Raw genomic sequence first — 14,601 nt, forward strand, 5'->3', positions numbered from 1 at the left:
GAGGCTGGAAAGTGGGAGGCTGGCCAGGCTGGCACTGGAATAGTCAGGCCTGGAGGTAACAAAGACACGGGCGAGTGTTCCAGCAGCAGGTGAGCTGATGAGGCAGGGGGCGGGGACGGGAGACGTTACGGAGATGGAAGTAGGTGATCTTGGTCATGGGAGAGGATATGGGGAGGGGGTCAGATGCACAGCTCAGGGTCAACCAGGACGCGAAGAGTCAACTACAGAATGTTTCTCCGTCAACCGCTGACAAATGTCACACACGGGTTTTCTGTTGCTATAGCAATATGACCTTGGTGAAGTTCCACCGCTGAATGAAGTGCCGCGCCACATCACGTGCCGCTCCCCCATGGACAACCACGCCAATATCACGCCACGGCATGCGTGGAGTTGAGCTTCGGTCAATGAAGTCTGCAGGTAGAGGAAGGAAAAAAAGTAAATATCAGATTATCACCCCTCCCCTTTCTGGAGTAAAATGGCACAAGCTCCTTGTAATTTTATTTGTAAATAAATTCCGCTTTTAGTTTTAGCCTGTAACGGCAACTGTCAGCCGTGCTCCAGGGGGCAGCACTCTCTTGCCTCAGAGTCAGAAGGTTGTGGGTTCAAGTCACTCTTCTGAAACACGAGTCCATAATCCAGGCTGACGCTCCCAATGCAGTGCTGACGGAGCGCTGCACTGTTGGGAGGTTCCATCTGTCGGATGCGACGTTAAACCGAGGCCCCGTCTGCCCTCTCAGGTAAGATCTCATGGCCACTATTGGAAGAACAGCAGATGCGTTCTCCCCGGTGTCCTGGGGCAAATATTTATCCTTCAATCAATACCTACAAACAGATTATCTGGTCATTATCTGGAGCAAGGAGGTCTTACTACAGTTGTACAGGGCCTTGGTGAGGCCACACCTTGAATATTGTGTACAGTTTTGGTCTCTGAGGAAGGACATTTTTGCTATTGAAGGAGTGCAGCGAAGGTTCACCAGACTGATTCCCGGGATGGCAGGACTGACATATGAAGAAAGACTGGATCGACTAGACTTATATTCAATGGAATTTAGATGAATGAGAGGGGATCTCATAGAAACATAAAATTCTGATGGGATTGGACAGGTTAGATGCAGGATGAATGCTCCCGATGTTGGGGAAGTCTAGAACCAGGGGTCACAGTCTAAGGATAAGGGGTAAGCCATTTAGGACCGAGATTAGGAGAAACTTCTTCACTCAGAGTTGTGAACCTGTGGAATTCTCTGCCATAGAAAGTTATTGAATGGTGGTGCAGCTCGAAGGCCCGAATGGCCTACTCCTGCACCTATTTTCTATGTTTATCATGAGGGATCCGGACAGAGTAGATAGAGAGAAACTGTTCCCATTGGCGGAAGGGTCGAGAACCAGAGGAGACGGATTTAAGACGACTGGCAAAAGAACCAGAGGCGACATGAGGAAAAATGTTTTTACACAGCGAGTGGTTAGGATCCGGAATGCTCTGCCCGAGAGGGTGGCGGAGGCAGACTCAATCGTAGCCTTTGAAAGGGAAATTGAATAAGTACCTGAAGAAAAGAAAAAACTGCAGGGCTACGGGGAAAGGGCGGGGGAGTGGGACTGGCTGAGGTGCGCTTGGAGAGCTAGCATGTGCTCGACGGGCCGAATGGCCTCCTTTTGTGCTGTAACCATTCTACGAGTCTCATATCTGTTTGACGGACCTTGCTTGTGCTCAAATCATCTGATGGATTTCCCTGCAGTACAACAGTGAATTTACTTCGGAAGTGCTTCAGTGCCTGTAAAGCGCTTTAGGACATCTGGAGATCATGAAAGGCGCTTATATGAATGCAGGTTCTTTGCCTTCCTCGATGTTTCCTAGTCCTTGTATTGGAGTGCACGACTGTCCGATAATACAACAACAACAACTTGAATTTATATAACGCCTTTAATGTAGTGAAACGTCCCAAGGCACTTCCACAGGAGTGTTGAAAGAGAAACAATTTGACACCGAACCATATAATTAGAAATTAGTACAGGTGACCAAAAGCTTGGGCAAAGAGGGAGGTTTTAAGGAGCGTCTTGAAGGAGGAAAGAGAGGTAGAGGGGTTTAAGCAGGGAGTTCCAGAGCTTGGGGCCCAGGCAACAAAAGGCACGGCCACCGATGGTGGAACGATTATAATCAGGGATGGTCAGGAGGGCAGAATTAGAGGAGCGCCCATCTCGGGAGGGGGGGCGGTTGTGGGGCTGGAGGAGATTACAGAGATAGGGAGCGGCGAGGGCCATGGAGGGATTTGAAAACAAGCACGAGAATTTTGAAATCGAGGCGTTGCTTAACCGGGAGCCAAAGTAGGTCAGCGAGCACAGGGGGTGATGGGCGAGCGGGACTCGGTGCGAGTTAGGACACGGGGCAGCGAGCACAGGGGGTGATGGGTGAGCGGGACTCGGTGCGAGTTAGGACACGGGGCAGCGAGCACAGGGGGTGATGGGTGAGCGGGACTCGGTGCGAGTTAGGACACGGGGCAGCGAGCACAGGGGGTGATGGGCGAGCGGGACTCGATGCGAGTTAGGACAAGGGGCAGCCGAGTTTTGGATCACCTCTAGTTTATGCAGGGTAGAACGTGGGAGGCCGGCCAGGAGTGTGTTGGAGTCGTCAAGTCTGGAGGTAACAAAGCCATGGATGAGGTCCTCAGCAGCCGAGGAGCTGAGGCAGGGGCGGAGACGGTTGATGTCAGCGAGGTGGAACCTCAATGTAATGACATAGGATGGACATCAGCATCCCACAAAAACCCAACAGGAGGCCCACATAGTCTCGGGTGTGAGATAAGGCAGGCATGGATATCAGTTATTCCCATTGCGCATTACCCTATTCATGTCGTGCATAAACATTGGGCTTGTAGAATCCGAGACGATGCTTCTGGGAAGAGTGTTGGGAAAAAGGCCAAATTCCAACCAACAGTAAGCGGTCCTTACCATCGAAAGGCTTGTCCAACTGCACCCAGTCTTTCAGAATGAAATTGCAATAGTCCTTTCCCAGCCAGAACTTCCCGTCGACGTTGCACTCCGACGATTCTGGCCAGCAGCGAGATTGGCACTCCGTCTTCACCTCAACCCCGGCGCCCTCGCTCCCCCGACACTTCTCCTGTTCCTTCTCATTGCCATTGTCGACCTAGGGGGTTACATTGTAGACATTGGTTCTTACGTTCGGAGGAGAGAGAGGTTGAGAGGCGGAGAGGTTTAGGGAGGGAGTTCCAGAGCTTGGGGCCCAGGCTGCTGAAGGCACGGCCACCAATGGTGGAGCGATTATAATCAGGGATGCTCAGGAGGGCCGAATTAGAGGAGCGCAGATATCTCGGCGTGGGAGGGGTTGTGGGGCTGGAGGAGATTACAGAGATAGGGAGGCGACGAGGCCATGAAAGGGTTTGTAAACAAGGATGAGAATTTTGAAAATCAAGGGATTGCTTAACCAGGAACCAATGTAAGTCAGCGAGCACAAGGGGTGATGGGTGAGCGGGAATTGGTGCAAATTAGGACACGGGCAACCGAGTTTTGGATCACCTCTAGTTTACATAGGGTAGCATGTGGGAGGCCAGCCAGGAGTGCATTTGAACAGTCAAGTGTGGAGGTAACAAAGGCACGGATGAGGGCTTCAGCAACAGATGAGCTGAGGCAGGGGGGCAGGGGGGGGGGGCGATGTCAGGGAAGTCTTGCTACAGTTATACAGGGTATTGGTGAGGCCACACCTGGAGTACTGCATGCAGATTTGGTTTCCATATTTACGAAAGGATACACTTGCTTTGGAGGCAGTTCAGAGAAGGTTCACTCGGTTGATTCCAGAGATGAGGGGGTTGACTTATGAGGAAAGGTTGAGTTGGTTGGGCCTCTACTCATTGGAATTCAGAAGAATGAGGTGATCTTTTCAAAATGTATAAGATTATGAGGGGGCTTGACAAGGTGGATGCAGAGAGGATGTTTCCACTGATAGGGGAGACTAGAACTAGAGGGCACGATCTTAGAATAAGGGGCCTCCCATTTAAATCTGAGATGAGGAGCAATTTCTTCTCAGAGGATTGTAAATCTGTGGAATTTGCTGTCACAGAGAGCTGTGGAAGCCGGGACATTGAAATATATTTAAGACAGAAATAGACAGATTTGTGAGCGATAAGGGGATAAGGGGTTATGGGGAGCGGGCAGGGAAGTGGACCCGAGTCCACGATCAGATCAGCCATGATCTTATTGAATGGCGGAGCAGGCTCGAGGGGCCGAATGGCCTACTCCTGCTCCTAGTTCTATTGGGCTTGACTTTCCACTCAGGTCACAGATTCCAGCCTTGACGAAGTGTCAGCCTTCATGGTCGCTGGAACATCGCCCATTTTCGGGATCGCGACTTTCGGCTCGGCGATAGCCTAGCGATGTCCTGATGTCACGGGGGTGGGAAAGAGGTGGCCATGGTTGTGCTACGGAGGAGGGGGAAAAAGCACTCGAAATGAACAGCGGTTCGTACGTACCTGGTCGGAGGTGCACTTCTCCGGCTGCGCGGTCCCCAGGTCGGTCAGGCGGTACTCCTGGTCGTCCCACCTTCCGTAGGCCAAGTCCAGTCCGCCGAGGAACGCCACTGTCTGGTCGACCAGCACCAGCTTCTCGTGGTGTGCCCACAGCAACACGGTCGATGACACGTGGTCCGGGTGCCTCATCACCTGCCAAAAGAACCAGGGGGAAAGAACATTAGAGCTTCCGCTACTTCCAGATCGGGCCGCGAGCCCACGGGAGAGGATGGCAGGCCCTCACAAAAAGGACAACTCAAGACGATCAGCCATCCCATCTGAGCGGGCCAGCAGATGTGGAGTCTGCTCTGGTTGTAGAGTTACTAATCTTCAGAAAAGCACAGAAGGAGACCATGAACTAAAAATTGATTAATCCAAGCTTTTGGAATTAAGCTGGACAATTAAGGACATCCTGTGCTCAGCAAATAAAACTGACTTCATGCATAACAACAACAGAGTTGTTCAATGAGGCCCTGAACCTGATTGACCAGGGTGGGGAATACAAGGCCACTGGAGACACCAAGTCTGTAAAAAGACCGGACAACAAAGGAACCACACCAGGGGCACACTTTTTGGGGACGAGGTGTTAAGATGAGAAAGCAAGTTGAGCCTTGCAGACTCGGTGTGCAAATGGGAAAACAGACGAGTCCATTATTGCAGTCAATCAACCAAGGGAACCACAACTCAACGCAAACACTATCAGAAATCGCATTTGCTGAATATGTTCCAAGATGTAAAGCCAACTGCTGGGGACAAACTGAGCATTTAGCTATCAAGTAGGACTTCAAGAATATTCTGTTAAATTAGGATCACATGTCTCACACAGATTAGCCAAAGGGTATTAAAAGTTATAAAGCATTTTATTAAGGAGCGGCAGTTTTAAGTATAATCAGATACAACAGCCAATTGGGACAGACATTACAGACCAGGGATTCTCAGGTGCCGGTGGGGATGTTGCACTTTATCACGGAGACTTTCAAACGTTTCCTCTGCCCACCTGGGGCTCGCTTGCCGTGTCGGAGTTCCGAGTAGAGCACTTGCAGCAATACACGAGTCCCTGGCCCAAGACCGCCCAAAACGGAGGAAGAGCATCCGGGAGGGCGCTGAGCACCTCGAGTCACGTCATCGAGAGCATGCAGAAACCAAGCGCAGGCAGCGGAAGGAGCGTGCGGCAAACCAGACTCCCCACCCTCCCTTTGCTTCAACTACTGTCTGTCCCACCTGTAATTCCCGTATTGGACTGTTCAGTCACCTGAGAACTCACTTTTAGAGTGGAAGCAAGTCTTCCTTGATTCCGAGGGACTGCCTATGGAGATGAAATGCCCCACTAAAAGTTAGACCTTGTCGGATCAGGTGGATCTGGGGTTAAGAGGGTAATTTAGAGTCAACCACATTGCTGTGGGTCTGGAGTCACATATCGGCCAGACCGGGTAAGGGCGGCAGATTTCCTTCCCTAAAGGGACATCAGTGAACCAGATGGGTTTTTACGACAATCCGGTAGTTTCATTGTCACCATTACTGACACAAGCTTTTTATACCAGATTTATTTAGTTGACTGAATTTAAATTCCCCAGCTGCCGTGGTGGGATTTGAACTCATGTCTCGGGATCATTATTCTTGGCCTCTGGATTACTCGTGAGTAACCACCAAGCTACCGTACCCTAAAACCAGCATCAGCATCGCCGGCAGGGAGAATCACAGAAATTTACAGCACGGAAGGAGGCCATTTTGGTCCATCGTGTCTGCACCGGCCGACAAAGAGCCAGCCAGCCTAATCCCACTTTCCAGCTCTCGGTCCGTAGCCCTGCAGGTTACGGCACTTCAGGTGCACATCCAAGCACTTTTTAAATGTGGTGAGGGTTTCTGCCTCTACCACCCTTTCAGGCAGTGAGTTCCAGACCCCCACCATCCTCTGGGTAAAGAAAGTTCACATCATAGCCCCTCTAAACCTCCCCCCCAATTACTTTAAATCTCTCAGAGGTTTGTAAATCTGTGGAATTCGCTGCCTCAGAGAGTTGTGGAAGCTGGGACATTGAATAAATTTAAGACAGAGATAGACAGCTTCTTAACCGATAAGGGCATAAGGGGTTATGGGGAGCGGGCAGGGAAGTGTACCTGAGTCCATGATCAGATCAGCCATGATCGTATTAAATGGTGGAGCAGGCTCGAGGGGCCGTATGGCCTACTCCTGCTCCTATTTCTTATGTTCTATGTCCCCCCCCTGCTTATTGACCCCTCTGCCAAAGGAAACACAACCTTCCTATCCATTATATCCAGGCCCCTCATAATTTTATACGCCCTAATCAGGTCTCCCCTCAGCCTCCTCTGTTCAAAACAAAATGGACCCAGCATATCCGATCTTTCATCATAACTAAAATTCTCCAGTCCTGGCAACATCCGCGTAAATCTCCTCTACACCCTCTCCAGTGCAATTACATCTTTCCTGCAATGCGGTGACCAGAACTGCAAGCAGTATTCCAGCTGTGGCCTAACCAGTGTTTTATATAGTTCAAGCATAACCTCCCTGCTCTTGTAGAGTGGAGACAAGCAACAATGCGAGAGGCTGAAAGAGGAACCAGGAACTGTACCGTTATATTGGAATGGAGCGAGGTCAAAGTCCTCTTGCTGTATTCACTGTTAATGCCCAACGCAAGCTCCACCTCCTTGTACAACAGGACAAAGATCTTCACTCCCTGTTCCTGAAAACACAGACACCAAAAAAGTTCTGATACGTTCACAATAAAGGATGAACGTGAGTACTGTTTACAATGAGCAAGTGTGACCTTAGCTCCTTTAATAAGACTCCAGAGTGCGGGTACCTCGTGGGTGGCCTGCTTATATACTGTGCTCCCAAGGGATGCTGGGATCCCTTGGGACTCCAACAGGTAGGCCCCCTGGTGTGGTGTGATACAGGTGGCCAAGGGGTTAAATACACAAGTTCTACTTGTGCTGGATTAGAAAAGTACAAAAATCAAATTGAGCCCCGGTTGCCTCAGCCCAGTTGTGACTTCCTGCCTGTAACGTATGTACCGGTGAGAATGTTCACAGGACTTCTGCGGTCTGGAGGAGTCCGTGTTCCATGTTTTTATGGAATGTGTGAGGTTGCAGCCTCTATTCCATTATTTGAAGGGGGCTGCTCCTCAAATTCTGGCTGCAGTTCAGTCCCACGCTCCTGATCTTTGGTGCCGAGGGCCTCCTCATAGGACTGCTCCTGGGCCTGGCCAAGGTGGCCATTAACCGGTCCAGGCGGCGGGCAGTCGAGGGAGTCGTTCATCCTGACTGCTTGCCTCTCTCCCGCGGTTACATCCGAGCCAGTGTCCCTGGAGATGGAGCACATGGTGTCCACCGGTACGCTCGCGGCCTTCTGCAAGAGGTGGGTGCCGGAGGGATTGGATCACCCCCGGCAACCAAATTTTAATGTGAACTAGTTGGCTGTCCAAAGTTTAATTCGTTTAATTGTGTCGGTCTTAGTGCCCCCTCTTTAACCAGGGGGCACTTGATTAACTTGATTTACAGGTGCAAATTAAAATAGTTGTAGAGCTGTTCAGGAGGTCGTGTTCCATGTGTATGTTCAGTGTGTGAGGTTGCACCGATCGTGTGATCAATCGGTTGGGGCCTTCAAAGCAGCATATACCACTTCAAGGTACAGCGCGTGCTGGGGAGCGACGGCTGTGAAGAGGTCAACTGGATTGGACGTCACCAAGGTCCAAGTCACTGATTGGAGCGTGGGCAGGTACAGCAGGAGCAAGGAGCGAGGAGCGAGGTGATCGGGGCCCAGGAGAGGCGAGGGCCCAGGGGCAGCACGGGCCAGACAACACTGCGATGTGTGTGCGCACTAGGCCTGTGCAGCAGAGCAGGTCTCCAGTGGTCCTGGTTAACCCTTGCCACTGGATCAAGACCTAGCTCTTTCAAGCCCGTGTGGTGGCTGGTGTGCAACGGTCACCCCACGTTAAAAAAATCCACCTACAGGTATCTTCCGCCCTTCACGATGTAGTTTGGGACCTGGGATATTAGGTCCATCATTGAAACCTGATCTTTGGGCACCCTGTGCGGAGGGGAGCGGGCAGGTCGGAAGGCCTCCTCGTAGGAATGCTCCTGGGCCTGGCCAAGGTGTCCATTAACTGGTCCAGGCAGCGGGCGGTTGTTCAGCCCAACTGCCCGCCTCTCTTTCGCGGTTACATCCGAGCCAGGGTGTCCCTGGAGATGGAGCACTCGGTGTCCACCGGTACGCTCACGGCCTTCCGCGAGAGGTGGACGCCGGAGGGACTGGAGTGCATCATCACCCCTGGGACCAGAATTTAAATTTGAACGAAGTTTTAATCTCACTAATAAATCCAATAAAGGAATTCAGAAGAAACTTCTTTACCCAGAGAGCGGTGAGAATGTGGAACTCGCTGCCACAGGGAGGGGTTGAGGCGAATAGTATCGATGCATTTAAGGGGAGGCTGGACAAGTATCTGAGGGAGAAGGGAATAGAGGGTTATGCTGATAGATTTAAATGAGGAAAGATGGGAGGAGTCTCGAGTGGAGCATAAACACCGGCATGGACAGGTTGGGCCGAATGGCCCGTTTCTGTGCCTATGTAATGTTATCAAATGGTGAAATTCTTGCTTTTCCCGATTAGTCAGACCTGTTACCCACCGCTTTGCGTTTCAGAAGGTTGTCCAGCCTCCAGTAGTTGTCCTTTGCTGGTCTTTTCAGGTAGATCTCGGGGCTCAGCCTGAAACAAGAAAAGACAATGCCATGTTAGTTCGATTTCTTTCAGTGCCGAGCATCATGACCAAAAACAACTGGTCAGAACAGTGGCAAATGGAATTCAATCCAGAGAAGTGTGAGGTAATGCATTTGGGGAGGGGCTAACAAGGCAAGGGAATACACATTAAATGGTAGGACACTGAGAAGTGTAGAGGAACAAAGGGACCTTGGGAGTGCAGGTCCACAGATCCCTGAAGGTAGATAAGGTGGTTAAGGCGGCCTACGGAATACTTGCCTTTATTAGCTGAGGCATAGAATATAAGAGCAGAGAGGTTATGCTTGAACTGTATAAAACACCTGTTAGACCATAGCTGGAGTACTGCGTGCAGTTCTGGTCACCACATTACAGGAAAGATGTGATCGCACTGGAGAGGGTACAGAGGAGATTTATGAGGATGTTGCCTGGACTGGAGAATTTTAGCTCTGAGCAAAGATTGTTTTCTTTGGAACAGAGGAGGCAGAGATTTAATTGAGGTGTATAAAATTATGAGGAGCCTAGATAGAGTGGATAGGACGGACCAATTCCCCTTAGCAGAGGGGTCAACAACCAGGGGGCATAGATTTAAAGTAATTGGGGGGAGGTTTAGAGGGGATTTGAGGGAAAATGTCTTCACCCAGAGGGTGGTGGAGGTCTGGAACTCACTGCCTGAAAAGGGTGGTAGAGGCAGAAACCCTCACCGCATTTAAAAAGTACTTGGATGTGCACCTGAAGTGCCGTAACCTGCAGGGCTACGGACCGAGAGCTGGAAAGTGGGATTAAGCTGAGTGGCTCTTTGTCGGCCGGCGCGGACACGATGGTCCGAAATGGCCTCCTTCCGTGCTGTAAATTTCTGAGATTGTATGAAACCCGTTCTACTCTCACCTCACAGAAGGATGGTTTTACTCAGTCAGTCATTTTCTTTGCATGGGTGGACATTAATATCGTGGCCAAGATGGCACAAGTGTTTGGCCATGGCCTGACAGCCCAGGGGACGTCAATAGGATGAGAAAGCTCCATTTTCACTTGTTCCTGCACAACTCACAGAATCTCACAGCACACAAGGAGGTCATTCGGACCATCGGGCCCGTGCCAACTCTTTGAAAGAGTGCTCCAATTAATACAGAGATGATATCGATGGGCTTTTCTTGAAAATGGCCATTGTGTGTGTCGGAAAAATCTCAACGGGTCCAAGATGACTTGCGAGTCAGGAACTTGAGAACCTGAGGGTGTTAAAATCATGCAAGGCCCAAACGTTATTGGATGTGGCATCGTCAAGCTTCAGAGAGGCTGGTCCCACGATAAATCGCTGTTGGCCATACCCAGCTTACAGAAATAAGAAATAGGAGCAGGTGCAGGCCATTCGGCCCCTCGAGCCTGCTCCGCCATTCAATGAGATCACGGTTGATCTTCAACCTCAACTCCACTTTCCTGCCCTGTCCCCATAACGTCCCTGGAGTCCCTTGAAATCTGGATCTGAAAACAGTTGGAGATCGAAATTCCCGATTTCCCCGGTTGGGGGGGGGGGGGGGGGGGAAGGAGGCGGTAACCCCTCTCCGAGGCCGGACATTCTTCGCCCGGGACGCAGGTCCCGCCCCGGAAGTGAAATTGGGGATATCACCCCTCGCAGGAAGTGGAGAGCAATGTTGCGTGTCTGCTTCCTGTTGGGGCGGTATTGTGGGGGGGGGGGGCGCTACTTGGGCGGGATCGGCGGCGCGACACGGCTTCCCCGCATAACGCCAACGCCTTTCTGTCCCGGCAGCGGAGATCTGCCCGGTTCGCGACCCGCTAGGCTGGCGCCGGCACCCGCTCGCACGACACTGGCCAAATTCCACCACGGGCCGCAAAGGGCTTGCGGCGCATGTCGATGACTTCATCGGCGGTTGCGTGGAAACCCAGGCGCTACCGTGTCAACGTCTCTGCCGGTAATGCCGCCACCAGCTCCACCCCCACCCACCCCCGCCATGGCGAAAACAGGTTTGCGCCCCGCTAGCGCCATCCGGAGGCGATAATGGGAGTCGCACAATAAGGAAATTTCTTGCCCTTCGTAGGTTGACCAGCACATTTCCCAACGCAGTGCTTAATCCTGACCTGACCCATTCTCTTGTGCGCGCTGGGGGGGGGGGGGGGGGGGGAGGGGGGAGGGTATGACAATGTTTACCGGTTTCACGTTGCTTTCGTCTGCTTTGGAGTTTCAAGCTACTCAAAATCAGGTGCAGTTGGGCAAATGCATGGCAGATGCAGTATAATGTGGATAAATGTGAGGTTATCCATTTTAGTGGCAAAAACACGAGGGCAGAATATTATCTGAATGGCGGCAGATTAGGAAAAGGGGAGGTGCAACGAGACCTGGGAGTCATGGTACATCAGTAATTGAAAGTGGGCATGCAGGTACAGCAGGCGGTGAAGGCCGCAAATGGCATGTTGGCCTTCATAGCGAGAGGATTTGAGTATAGGAGCAGGGAGGTCTTACTGCAGTTGTACAGGGCCCTGGTGAGGCCTCACCTTAAATATTGTGTTCAGTTTTGGTCTCCTAATCTGAGGAAGGACATTCTTGGTATTGAGGGAGAGCAGCGAAGGTTCACCAGACTGATTCGCGGGATGGCAGGACTGACATATGAGGAAAGACTGCATCGGCTAGGCTTATATTCACTGGAATTTAGATGAGAGGGGATCTCATAGACACATATAAAATTCTGATGGGATTGGACAGGTTAGATGCAGGAAGAATGTTCCCGATGTTGGGGAAGTCCAGAACCAGGGGTCACAGTCTAAGGATAAGGAGCAAGCCATTTAGGACCAAGATGAGGAGAAACTTCTTTACTCAGAATTGTGAACCTGTGGAATTCGCTACCACAGAAAGTTGTTGAGGCCAGTTCATTAGATATATTCAAAAGGGAGTGAGATACGGCTAAAGGGATCAAGGGGTATGCAGAGAAAGCAGGAAAGGGGTGCAGAGGTGAATGATCAGTCATGATCTTATTGAATGGTGGTGCAGGCTCGAAGGGCCGAATGGCCTACTCCTGCACCTATTGTCTACGTTTCTACGACGAGAAAGCCCTCAGCACTTGTCCCTTAGGCCAATTATCTGTTCCATGATCACACAACGTCCCCTTTAACTCTAGAGGCCCAAGTTTCCACATGATTTGCGCCTGATTTTTAGGAGCAACTGGTGGAGAACGGACTATCTTAGAATTTGCAATTCTCCACATTTTTTTTTCTGCAGTTCTAGTCAGGTAGAACAGTTCTACTTTGGAACAGAATTTTTTCTTCAAAAGGGGGCGTGTCCGGCCACTGACGTCTGATTTGAAAGTTTCCACAGTGAAAACGTACTCCAAACTAAAGTAGAATGGAGCAAGTGAAGATTTTTGTAGAATAAATCCTTATTTATACTTATACAAATAAATCCAACTTGAATAAACATTTATAAGCAAAGAAAAGATTAAATAAACCATCTTCCTACCTGTGTGAAAGTGCTTCAGCCAGGGAGAATGGTGCAGCAAGCCTCACAAAACGAGGGAGCCGACCGAACGCGGGCCGGGGGGGTGGTGGGGGGGGGGGGGGGGAAGAGGAGGGAGCCGATCGAACGCGGGCCGGGGGGAGGGAATGGAGCCGTTCCAGACGGCTGGCGGGAAAGAGAGAAGGCTGCAGGAAGCCTCAGAAATTGAGGAGCCATATCCCGACGGCAAAAGGGGGAGGTTGTCGGGAAACGACTGCCTCAACTTTGAGGCTTCCTGCAGCCTTCTCACTGCTACAAGAAGCCTCAGTGCTGATGGCAATGTACTTTTATTAAAAAATGTTCAAAAACTAAACAGCTACAAAGAACTACAAAAATGGCCGAGTGCCAATTTTTTTTCACACTGAGCATGCACGAACGCTCCAACGCGCAGCGTTGCCGGCAGGAAAAAAAACTAATTTAAATAGTACCTGCCCCCTCCCACTTACAAAATCGGCGCGAGTGTAGGCTCCGTCCCCCTGGGCGCCGCGCCAAGCAGACAAGGAGCTGCAGAACGCTCCAGAATCGCTCTTTTTTTTTCCGGCGCCGTTTTAGGCGCGAAAAACGGGCGCCCAGCTCGGAGGGGCGCCCGTTTTTTATCGTGTGGAAACTTGGGCCCTAAGTGTGACAACGTGCTGCATTTCTGGTGGAAAAACTCAACTAATCGTGAAGGGCCAAAGATCGCAAGGTTTCTGATGGCGTAAATAAGGAGAAACTCTTTGTAGTTGCAGGAGGTTGGGGGGATAGACAGATATTTGAGCGATAAGGGAATAAAGGGTTATGGGGAGTGGGCAGGGAAGTGGAGCTGAGTCCATGATCAGATCAGCCATGATCTTATTGAATGGCGGAGCAGGCTCGAGGGGCCGTATGGCCTACTCCTATTTCTTATGCTCTTGAGGGTCGGTAACCAGAGGGACACAGATCTAAGACGATCAGCAAAAGAACCAGAGGGGGAGAAGAGGAGAATGTTTTTACGCAGCGAGTTGTTGTGATCGGGAACGCGCTGCCTGAAAGGGCGGTGGGAGCAGATTCAATAGTAACTTTCAAACGGGGAATTGGATAAATACCTGAAGATAAATTTGCAGGGCTGTGGGGAAAGAGCAGGGGGGGGGGGGGGGGGGGGGGGGGAGTGGGACTAATTGAATCGCTCTTTCACAGAGCCCACACAGGAACGATGGGCCGAATGGCCTCCTTCTGTGCTGTACAATTCTATGATTGAAAAATGCAAGGCATGGACAGTTCTATTGACTGAACGAAAAAGAACATAAGAGTTTGGAGCAGGAATAGGCCATACGGCCCCTCGAGCCTGCTCCGCCATTCAATGAAATCACGGCTGATCATCGACCTCAAGTCCACTTTCCTGCCCGATCCCCATATCCCTCGATTCCCTGAGACTCCAAAATCTATCGCTCTCAGCCTTGAATATATTCAGAGACTCAGCATCCACAGCCCTCTGGGGCAGAGAATTCCAAAGATTCACCACCCTCTGGGTGAAGAAATTTCTCCTCATCTCAGTCCTAAATGGCCGACCCCTTATCCTGAGACTGTGACCCCTGGTTCTCGACTCCCCAGCCCGGGGGAAACACCCTCCCTGCATCTACTCTATCAATCCCCCTCAGAATCATGTGTTTCACGGAGATCATCTCTCATTCTTCTAAACTCCAGAGAGTATAGGCCCAGTCTACACAATCTCTCCTCATAGGACAACCCTCTCATCCCAGGAATCAGTCTGGTGAACCTCATTAGACCACCTCCCAGGCAAGTATATCCTTCCTTAGATAAGGAGACCAAAACTGGGCACAGCATAATGGAATATAATGTTGGAAAGTGTGAGGTCATGCACTTCGGCAGAAAAAAAA

General features: G+C 50.9%; 1 protein-coding gene across 4 annotated transcripts in view; it reads right to left on the reverse strand.

Annotated features, from left to right (window-relative positions):
* LOC139232635 (phospholipase D1-like) overlaps positions 1–14,601 on the reverse strand; it is a 120,283-nt gene that overhangs the window by 23,973 nt on the left and 81,709 nt on the right. For all 4 annotated transcript variants that reach the window (XM_070863073.1, XM_070863074.1, XM_070863072.1 and 1 more), the window contains 5 exons: positions 9,156–9,234; positions 7,103–7,213; positions 4,479–4,667; positions 2,944–3,139; positions 293–411 (listed from right to left, as the gene is read on the reverse strand). In XM_070863073.1, the coding sequence (XP_070719174.1) occupies positions 293–411; positions 2,944–3,139; positions 4,479–4,667; positions 7,103–7,213; positions 9,156–9,234 (694 nt within the window). The remainder of the gene's footprint in view (positions 1–292; positions 412–2,943; positions 3,140–4,478; positions 4,668–7,102; positions 7,214–9,155; positions 9,235–14,601) is intronic.

Source organism: Pristiophorus japonicus, chromosome 20 (assembly GCF_044704955.1).
Source record: "Pristiophorus japonicus isolate sPriJap1 chromosome 20, sPriJap1.hap1, whole genome shotgun sequence".
Lineage (NCBI taxonomy): Eukaryota > Metazoa > Chordata > Chondrichthyes > Pristiophoridae > Pristiophorus > Pristiophorus japonicus.